General features: G+C 32.4%; 1 protein-coding gene across 1 annotated transcript; it reads right to left on the bottom strand.

The window, feature by feature from the left end:
• Nucleotides 1-1,837: 1,837 nt before the first annotated feature.
• Nucleotides 1,838-6,279, bottom strand: LOC133880011 (pectinesterase 2-like). Its single transcript, XM_062318866.1, has 3 exons — nt 5,354-6,279; nt 3,139-3,432; nt 1,838-2,474 (listed from the first exon to the last, which is right to left on the bottom strand). Exons 1-3 carry the CDS (start codon nt 6,207-6,209, stop codon nt 2,080-2,082), a joined length of 1,545 nt encoding a protein of 514 aa, XP_062174850.1. The 5' UTR covers nt 6,210-6,279; the 3' UTR covers nt 1,838-2,079.
• Between the last annotated feature and the right edge of the window lie 4,438 nt (nt 6,280-10,717).

Here is a 10,717-nt window from a genome sequence, read left to right as displayed (position 1 = left end):
TATTGATCCAGATATATAAGAGTGTTGAATAGAGCAATTATTCTTTTCCAATCGGTCAATTATAGTGTTGACGCCTTAACTAACAATGGGCTCGAAGAAGATGGTAGGATTGGGGATTATATATTGCCCGTGATTCTAGCGGAATTGTTGTAGCTTCAATGTGTTCTTTTCACCTGTATGTATTTGATTCCACTGTGGCAGAGACCATGAGTGCTCGACAGGGAGCTGAGTTCGGAAGATTACTGTGTCTTCAATCAATGTTGTTGGAAGGGGATTTTCTGGAGGTGGTTCTTACTCTTCAACATGAAAATGTGGTTGATGGATATTATAGCAATCTGGTTCTGGAGACCAAAGCTATTCTTCAAGATTTTATGTCAGCTACTGTTTATCACGTGGGTCGTATGGGAAATCAAGCTGCCCATTCTCTTGCACGGCATGCTGTCTCTAATACTTTTAACCATGTTTGGTTTTCATCTATTCCTTTATGTCTTTCTAATATTGTATCTGATGATTTGTTGTTATCGGATCATATATGAAATGAAATTTTTTATCAAAAAATAAAAAATAAAAAAACTAACAATGGGCAAAAGTTCTCAGCCACAGGAATTGGACAAATTGAAAAAAGTATGAACTAAAAGCGATGAGTATTTGATAATAAATAATTTAATCTGTAACTATCGTAATAAAGTCAAGTGTGATCTAGTGGTAGCTAGGTTTGACTACGTCATTTTGGTCCATAAATGACATTGAATGACGTGACATGAATAATATTGAGAGTTATACAAATTAAAACTTGAATAATTAATATTCATAGTCAAATTTGATTAATGATGAATATATACCTTAATCAACTTGTCTATCTATTTGTAGGTAAAGTAAAAGCTTTTACCTACTTTCTAGATGATCCCTTGTCGACAAAGCAACTTTTAGTCATATTATCCAAAAGATGATCGGATTGGTTTGATAACGTAAAAATGTAAAAGTATTAACAAACAATTTTTAAACATTAAAAAATAAAATAAAATTTACTTTCACCTTTATATATATAACATAACAAGAATTTTTCAAGCAAAAAGTAAAAAGCATCCTCTAAAAAAATTTATGAAACGAACCGTATCATCGAATTTATTTATTGTAATTACAATTCAAGTATAAATGACAACTCTATGCTGATCAGAAGCACTGTAACACAATAATAAAAGAATTTAAATGCTTTATTTTTCATTTTCCGGCAACAATCAACTTATTGATCATCTCAAAGCAACTTAGTGATCATATTCTCTTTGAGATCAGTAAAATAATAAAAGCATTAACAAACATTTAATTTTAAGTGTTTTTTAATAATATGACCAAAGCAATTGCCAATTAGTCATATTATATATCCCGAAGAACCATGCTACACAAAACAAAAGATGGTCGGGTTAGAGTGCGTTTGAGATTGCGATTGTATAAACAAAAAGTACGATTTAAAACAAAATTCCAGAAACTGAATTGTTTGATAATTGCGATTTGAAAACGCAAAAAATTATTTTTTCAAATCGCAAGCAAAGGGATGTTTTTTTAAAAAAGCAAAATTTTAAAGGCTAACCTGAAATTTTAAAGGCCAAACTGCGATTGCCAAATACTTACTGCGTTTTTAAAAATCACTTGTTTAAATTACACATTTTTAAGTCTCAAACCCAAACGGACCATGACACTTTTTGGGTTTGCTTTTTTACTTTTTAACCCAATATATATATATATAAACTTTAAACATAAAACACTTGAAATTACTTTCACATTTATATCACATTACAACATTTTTTCAACTAAAAAGCAAAAAACACACTTTAAAGAATTTTATTAAACGAACCCAATTTTATTCATTCTAATTACAATTCAATAAAAATGACAACTCTATAAATTGAGAAAGCACTGTGACACAATGATACAAGAATTTAAATGCATGCCTTATTTTCATTTTCTGGCAACAATTAACTTACTAATCTTACAACCCCACTGGTAACTACAAAATTACAATTGGAAACAATTGAAACAAATAATTAAACTGAAGACAAACATTCGAGCCATCTGGGCCAATTAAAGGCCGGCTGTGTAGGGCACGTTCGTAGCCGGCAACCAAGAACTGCCAGCAATGAAGTTTGCGACGGTGAATTGGGACGCCACGGATGAGCTAGTGATGACCTTATAGCCACCCCACTTGACCCTGTTGGCAGTGGATGAGCCAGGCCCCGTGTTGGCATACTCCCCATAATACAACGTTTTAAGGGCGAAATTTCCACTCCACTCCATCCATCCTGCCGGAGCAATCAAGCTATCGAGGTACGTTTTCATGAAAACAGTGCGTGAGTATTCCTTCCATGGCCTTCCAAGGTACGTCTTAACTGAGCTTTGGGACGGCTTCAGATCGGAAGCAGCCGTGACTCTGCTATTATGAATCGAAATCCCCGTATTTTGGTTAGGGTCCATCCTACCTGTTACAATATAAATTAAATGATTAAATTCATTTATTTCTGTATATCTTGTTGAGATTTTGAGAGAAGTTGGTGATCAATTTAGAGTCTCTTTGGGATTGCTTTGAAAAATAAAGCTTTTGTCTATTAAAAAAAAAAACTCATTTTCAAGCTTCTTTCAAAAGTACGTTTTGAGCTTTTCTAGAGTAAAAAAGTTTAAAAGGTATGTTTAAAATTTTTTATCAAACTGGCCAATTTTTGCTTGTCAAAACTTTTTATATATACACTAAAAACACTTTTAAATTTTTTTAACACAATTCTAGACAAGTTAGACCCAGTTTGGGATCGCTTTGGAAGACAAAGTGTTTGTCTATAGAAAAAGTCTTAAAGAAATTTTTAGAAAAGAAGCCTAATTTTGATTTCAAGCTTCTCTCAAAATGCCATTTTGGCCTTTTCAAAGCAAAAAAAAAAAAATATTAACAAAAAAAAAATGATTTTTGAAGCTTTTTACTAAAACAACCTATTTAAATTTTGGCAAACTTTTTTATGTACTAAAAGCACTTTTTAACCTCTTAATGCAACCCAAACACGCTCTTAAAATGGCATTAAAGCAGAAGTCCTGATCAACTTGAATTCAATTTCCATCATTCTTAAACTTTTAGAATAAGTGATAAATTAGCAGTACCTTGAGCAGTGATAGTGTTGGTCTTGTTAGGAGGGTAACGTGGATAAATGTTACAATTTTGAATAACAACGGCAGCATTGCCAAAAATGAAGTCCACCGTGCCATATATGTTGCATTCCCTGTAGAATTGCCTTTGGGAATGGACGTAGAGGGTGTCTTGGTACCCTTCAAAGCTGCACCTATAAAATACTGAGAGATCGGAGCCAGAACGTAGGGCTACGGCCTGGTGCTTTGCCGCCCCGGCGGTGTTTTGGACTGTGATGTCACGGGCGATGAATGCATCTCCTACAGCAGCTGAAAATTCCAAACAAATATTTGTGTCAATTTTTTTTTTCTAAATACTACTGTTGACAGATTCAAAGGAGTACTTAATTTATGTGAGTTCAAATCTGGAAAAAGTAAAAAAGAAAAGTTCAAATTTATGAAAAATATGAAAAGTTAAATGGATAAATGTTCAAATAATTTGAATACTTTAATTTCTTTGAAAACAATACAATAAAAGAAATCATACCATTCATGTAGAATACTATAGAATAAAAAAAGTAACAACTATAATTATAGCTATAAGCCATATTTATTGGGCAATATTGTTGATTAAAAAAATTTAGGACCACGATTTTATTTAAATAATAATAATAATTGGTTAATGTTAAAATAATAATTAAATAATTAAATTTATTTTGATAAGAGTGAATCCAAACATATGAAATATTTAATTGAAATGGAAAGTAAATGACAGAGATAGAGTTCAGACTAAACATTTGCTTTAAAAGTTTTTAAATTATTATTTATTTCAGAAACTTAAATGAATTGATTAAAAGGAATGAATTTAATAAGTTAATTATAATTATTATTCTAACTAGCTAGATTCTCAATTATGCAATCTCTGTTGGCCACCTTTTAATTAAAACTTTAATCGAATAAATTGAACTATACGAAACTTCCTCCAAGTGGGCCATACCCTAATAAGAGACTTGTACCAATTGATAATCAATGTGGGATTTTGTCTTCAAAGAAAATTAAGGGAGTCTATTGGCTACCGGCCGGAAGGACCATCCGGCCAACAATTGTAGAAGGAGTCAGTTTGGTCCCGTAAGTTACCGACAGGTTCAAACTGGCCGGTCAATCTTGTTGTTTCTAGATGACATGGACAGCTCAGCAGGTCTTCAGTTTTTTTTTTTTTAACCACTTAAAAAGTCAACAATATTATCTCCTGGCTCGAAACTGATCAGCAATTTGAACTCTATTAATTAATGTAAATCATGCTTACACGTACGTACGACAGTTGTCGATCATTCCTTTTATATATATGCATGGTTACAAATAAATTAAACTATCATTTTAATCAATGACAACTGAATTTCAGGTTGCCATTGTTCATTCTCTTTTACGTATTCCAACTATTATAATACTTAATGTAGCTACCTAGCAAGAAAAGCCTGGCCTCTTACCCAAGTAACTCTGCTCAAATTGTTTGAATAACTTGATGTGTAATGGATTGGGACTCTTTGTTATTGGTCTGTTGGAATTTCATAAAAAAAAAATATTGGGAAGCCTTTGTGAGGGGGTCGCGGAATTAACCTGCTCCGAACAAATAAGCCCTACACCTTAAACTGTTTGGAGCAAGTAAAAATTAACCCACAACCTCCTTTTTTTAAGCGGCCAAAATTTAAAAGAAATTTGAACAATTTAATAACAGAAATACTCATCCATATATGCATGTGTAATATTATAGTCATGATATTGTGATGTCTTTTAGTCATGATTTGGGCTATCCAAGTAAAGCAAATCATTAGATATTTTTTCAAATTCATAAAAGATCACTTTTTTTTTTTTTAATTAATACAAAAAAAAAAAAAAAAAGGAGGGAGAGATCAATTGTAGCTATTTTAGTTGCTAGGAGACGACAGGAGAGGCCTAGCTGGTAGGAATTGTAAGAGCCTTCAAGTCCAACTGAATCATAACTTAACCAAACCTTATCGAGGCGCTAGTAAAATTTAAGGCAATTAATGCTAATAAAATTGAAGATTCCCGTTTGTTGAGGCTTCTTAACAACTCCGCCACTTATGGTCTTTTCTACGTAGATATACTAAACCTTTTTCTTTTGTTTGCAACAATTAGCTTTAAACTAGTTTTTCTTAACCCAAGGCAGCTAATATATATATATATATGCGTACTAAAATATATCTAATAAAAGGTAATAGAATTTTCTTACCAAGAGTGGCTGAATTGAAGGTTGTAGCACCTCCTCCGACACTTTTGCTCCCAGTGATAATAGTCTTTCCTATACCATCTCCCACCAACATAATATTCTTCAATTTTATCTCAACGTTTTCTTTGTACGTCCCTGCCTTCACGTATATCACATACCTTCCACTTCCTGACCGCTTCGACGCGGCGGTTACCGCCTCCTTTATTGTCTTATAGTTCCCCGACCCGTCTTTGGCCACCACGATATTCGCCTGAGAAGCCGGCGAAGAAGACTGCAGGAGTTTCCGGTCGCCGCCCTTCACCCAAGTTGGGAAACCTTCTTTATAATTTGGTTCACCATACGGAACGTTAACATTGTTGATAGCCAAAGTGTTGCTAATTAGCTTAGAAACATTATTTGACATCAACGGCAAGACGTAGTCGGAGACACCGAGCTCGATAAACCCGGTCCGGCAAGTCTCGAGGTTGGTCAGAGCCGTGCTGAGCCATGTCTGAGCATCGGTTTGCGTGCACGTCGCGCTAGGGTTTACAGTTTTGTTGAGACGTGAGATGGTTTGCTGATAGAGCTCAAGGCAATCCGCCCATGCAGCCTTTTCACGAGCATTCCGGCACTTGAGGCCAAGGGAAAACACGTGGTCTAGGGCTTTTGAGCCACGTTCTAGGGCAAGTTGCTTTGATAGCTTGAGAAAATCAGACTTTTGCTTGATGGGAGTTTTGCTAGGGTTATGGCTCAAGAAGTATTCGCATGGCTGAGGGTGCGGGGTTTGGCTGCACCATATTTTCACATCTTCGGCAGGGTAAGCAAAAATGGTTGGAGAGAGGAAAAGAGACACAACGAGAATTATCACTACAGGTGACATGTTGGAAGGAAAACTGATCAATAATTTGATCGATGGGCTTAACTAGAGATAGATTGAGAGGGGGTTTTGGGATTTGTATGGCCTTCATGCTTCCAAATGGCTGCTTTATATAGAAGAGGGAGCAACCTAGAAGTCATTAAAATAAAAGGTACTTTAGTGGGATGCACAACTTTATCCCTGCCTTTTGTTCTTAATTTATATTCTATAGTAATTAATAATCTTAAAATATTCACATATATGTTAGCGCACGTAGTAAGTTTAGGACATTACGTGCCAAAAATAAAAAGCAATTTTAGGGTATTATTTCACCTCCTTAATTACATCATTTCTTTAAAAAATATTTAGGTTTTTTTTACTGCAATTTGCTTACAATCTCACGGGGCAGTATTGAAAATTAAGCAACAAATTTTTAGAGGTAAAATTTATTTGTCCCATCAATTTAAAAGAAATTTGTAGTAAAATATGTAGAAAATTTATTCATTTTTTCCTGTGGTCCTTCTCATGATCTCATCCTCCTATTTTTCAAAATAATCATTAATTCCAATATTGTGGTGGTGACAATTTTAGAGATACTTATTCAGCTAATTCCAATATTAATGTTTCTTTCATGCATGTACACCTCTCTCTTGGGATATATCCATCACATGAGAATGGAGAGATGCATGAGAGTTGAGAGTTACTGAAGAAACAATTTTCAGAGCTGACATGACATTAATTACCACTAATTTTTTTATAATATTGGTGCATTAGTGGTTTGAAATTTTCGATGGTTAAGAATTACTTGGGACCAGAATCTAACGACAAAAATATAAGTAGTTTTGACTGACTTTTGTTGTTGACCTGCGATGCATGATGACATGGTTGGAGCATGGAGGCAAGAAACGCGTTGATGATGATACAATATTTGTATTCGTGCAATTAATATTGTGTGAATTAATGAGATTCTTCGTAATCGTCTATAATTATTTATTTAAATTACAAATGATTAGAATAAATGACTATAAAAGACTATTTATAAAATTTATGTTATCAAATAAAAATTAACTATTCAACTATTTATTCGATCAGATAATTTTGTAAACGATCTCCTACAATTATTTGTTCAAATCTTTTACACTTGAAATGACTGAATAATTGTAGACGATATTAATCCGAACGATATATATATATATATATATATATATATATATATATATATATATATATATATATATATATATATATATATATATTAGTCAACTTCTAATCAAATACACAAATGGAACAATCTCCCGGCGTTGGTAAACTGCATGGTCTGGCCTTTGTTTTGGGTATTTTGTCAACACATGCTTGGCTGGACCATCGGAAAAAGACGTCTCTCTCTCTCTCTCTCTCTCTCTCTCTCTTATTTATTGTTGAACTAAACTCTATCATCGAATCTCACCCCATTCTTATCACGGCTTTCTATTTCCGTGGGTTGAACGTGCATGCCTACAAAATGATTAAGCTGTAAGAAATTAAGGAATTGCTTAATTATTTTCTATTCATCTCTATTTTCTTTTTAAATAAATTATATTTTATTTAATTTTTTTAATTTTTTTTTTAAATTTTATCTTACAAAATCAAACTTCAAAATTCACGCAATAAATCAGAATTTTATTTTAAATTTAAAAAATTTAATTTCCAAACGCACCATTAATTTTTCTTCGGAATATAAAATTTATTTAAAAAAAAAATCGTATTTAATAAGAGTAAGATGGCTCTACTCTTAGATTTGGTGCGGAGCACGTTGCCATATACATGTGTCATTCTATACAAATTAGCTAGTTGTATAAAAATACCCCTGTTAATGAATTTTCACTTGTACATATATAGGAGGAGACTTTTTGTATATCATCAGTAGGAGGGCTACGACTACGTACATAATCCAGCTGCTATATCCTTTTGGTTAACCAAAAAGAATTCTATTTAAATAATAAAAATCATAGCTGATAATTGTTTTGAAAAATGCAAAAACTTTTTATCATTATTGTTCTATTATTGATGAATGAATCAAAAGGTGGTCGTGGTAAGAAGCTACGTCTAAAAAGTATATATAATCCAATAATTATGCAAGCTACCTGGACGACTTTTTGTGGGCTTAGATTCGGAACCAGCCACTCATGACCTCTGTAATATATGGTTAGTTAGGCAGTATTTTCTTTTATATATATATATATATATATTTGTACGTGTATATATTGAACTTGATGGTTTATGATCACGGAATTAAAATCCATTCCCTTGGATTAAAGATTCATAAACGACAAGCTATACCAATGGACGCGCGTGCATGAATTATTATTATATGTACATGTACGAGAATTTTGATCTTCAGATGAAAAGTCGTCGGTAATAACTTTTAACGACGACCGATCATTATTAATAGGCCATCGATCGCATGTTGCTTTATCGAGAAAGGTAATCAATGACGAAACTAATGCCGTCACTGATAATATTAATTAGGAATCGTCTCACATAGCGTAAGAACCTAATTAATAAGCGGATCACTCAAGTGGTTCTTAAGTGTACGTTACAGTTCATATTAATTACTTATTCAAGTACTGTAATTAGTGAGTCTCCTAAAGCTTATTAATTATTGTTTTTCCATTACCAAGCAAGCAAGGTTAATTAGCACAAAACACAAAAGCCAAGTATGCATGCGTTATCTAATTAAATTTTTCCTCTTCTGGTGATTAGTCATGCATCTTGGATGAGATAGAGATCGATGTTATTAGACTTCAATTCGTACACGTTTAGGTGAGGTCAGATCGACTGACCAACATCCGTACCATGCTGTCGCAAAATACTACCTAGGTCAAACAATATTGTTCGATCAGTGATCTTATCCAAATTAAATTTGAATCATTTCGCTAACAACCAATAATGCCATCTCTCATAATCGTCTTGCATTTACTAGGTGATTTATTCATATTGCATGGCCCATGAAAAGGAAGAAAATGAAAAATATAAAAGAAAAAAGAAAAAACTAGCTCCAAAACTATAGGGTTTTAAGTGTTAAATCATCACTTATCTTAAAAGCTTGAGCTGATAGGAATAGGTAAATTTAATTACTAAATCAATTTTTTAACACTCTCCCTCACGTGTGAATTCAATTTATATACCTTTTAATAAGTGAGGCACAACACTTAAAACATTTAATTGAAATTGGATAAATTAAATGTCGGAGTCAAGATTCGAACTCAAAACCTTTAATTTTGATACCATTTTAATTTTCACTTATCCTAAAAGCTTAAATTAATAAGAAAATGTAAATTTAATCACTTAATCAATACTTTAACATTAAGAGCAAACTATAAGGTACTTTTGATCTAGCTTAGAAACAAGATCCTTTTTTTTCATTTGGATTTATAACACGTACTAGAGAGTCAGATTCTGTTTAATTTATAAATATTATTATTATTATTATAATAGTCTCCTTAATTCTTTTAAGGTGCTGTATCTGTAACCAGGTTTTTTTTTTTCTAAAAAAAAAAAAAAAATGATAACGAACACAAAATCTAGTGTCGATACAATTAATTTTGTCAGAAAAATTCTAAATATAGGAAGTAGCAATTAAGTTCAACAATTATAAAGCTTGAAGTAATTAATTAGTGGCTAAAAATGCTCCAAAGAATGTATATATATTTCTTTACATCATGATCAACGTCGTCCTATCCAATAACAAATTAAGGCTTAAATATTAAATAATATTCACCTCCTTTTTAGATTCGATGTAAACAAAATTTGTTATCTGCTAATTCATATAAATATATATATATTGTTTCAATTAGCTTGACCATTAAGAGTATATGCTGGCCTACCTGATTTTTTTTTTTTTTTTTTTTTTTTTTTTTTTTTTTTTTTTTCTCTTTTTCTAATCAGGCCAGGCTTCCCTGATCATCTTGCTTGTTTATTAATCAGATCTAGAGTTACACGGAACAAAGACGAGGCAGCTCTGCTCGATCAGTCAAAAAAAAAAAAACTCTATTTGTTTCGACGTAAAATATTTTTTAAAAAATGTTTTTTATTTTAATGTTTGGGACAACGTAAAATGCTCGCCAAGTTGAGAATATTTATAGTTGACTGAAGAAAATAACTTTCATAAAGACGGGTAAACTTATCATAAAATGATAATCCTTTGGCTTAGCTTGCGATTAATTAAGGATAAATTGAACATCGTTAATTGCCTTCTTTGCAACAGGGAAAATGAGAATTAATTTGAACCTTTTTATTTTCTCTCATGCTGGTTCGATGATGATCTCTAACAATTTTTGACTTCTTTTTGGTTGACAAATGCAATTAATTATCTGAGTCATATATATATTCTTGCTAGCAAGTTGAATTTGTTGCACGTGGTTAATTAGCAGGTAATTCAAAAGTAGTAGGCGTATGTCTCTTGCAATATTTGACCGTTAGGCTTATATTGACTGCCGGTGTCTACCTCCTTTGGAAAGAGAAGAACTCTAAAATGTTTGCCAGAAAGAGCA

The sequence above is a fragment of the Alnus glutinosa genome, chromosome 10 (assembly GCF_958979055.1).
Source record: "Alnus glutinosa chromosome 10, dhAlnGlut1.1, whole genome shotgun sequence".
Classification (NCBI taxonomy): Eukaryota; Viridiplantae; Streptophyta; class Magnoliopsida; order Fagales; family Betulaceae; genus Alnus; species Alnus glutinosa.
Note: the sequence above shows the minus strand (reverse complement) of the source record. Positions and strands in the feature narration are given on the sequence as shown.

What these genes read in the sequence shown, in the direction of transcription:
- LOC133880011 (XM_062318866.1), bottom strand. Translation starts at nt 6,209, where the DNA reads ATGTCACCTGTAGTGATAATTCTCGTTGTGTCTCTTTTCCTCTCTCCA. An exon ending in CTTCAATTCAGCCACTCTTG is followed by an intron (nt 3,433 to 5,353) that starts GTAAGAAAATTC and finishes TGGAATTTTCAG; the next exon opens with CTGCTGTAGGAGATGCATTC. An exon ending in CAACACTATCACTGCTCAAG is followed by an intron (nt 2,475 to 3,138) that starts GTACTGCTAATT and finishes ATATTGTAACAG; the next exon opens with GTAGGATGGACCCTAACCAA.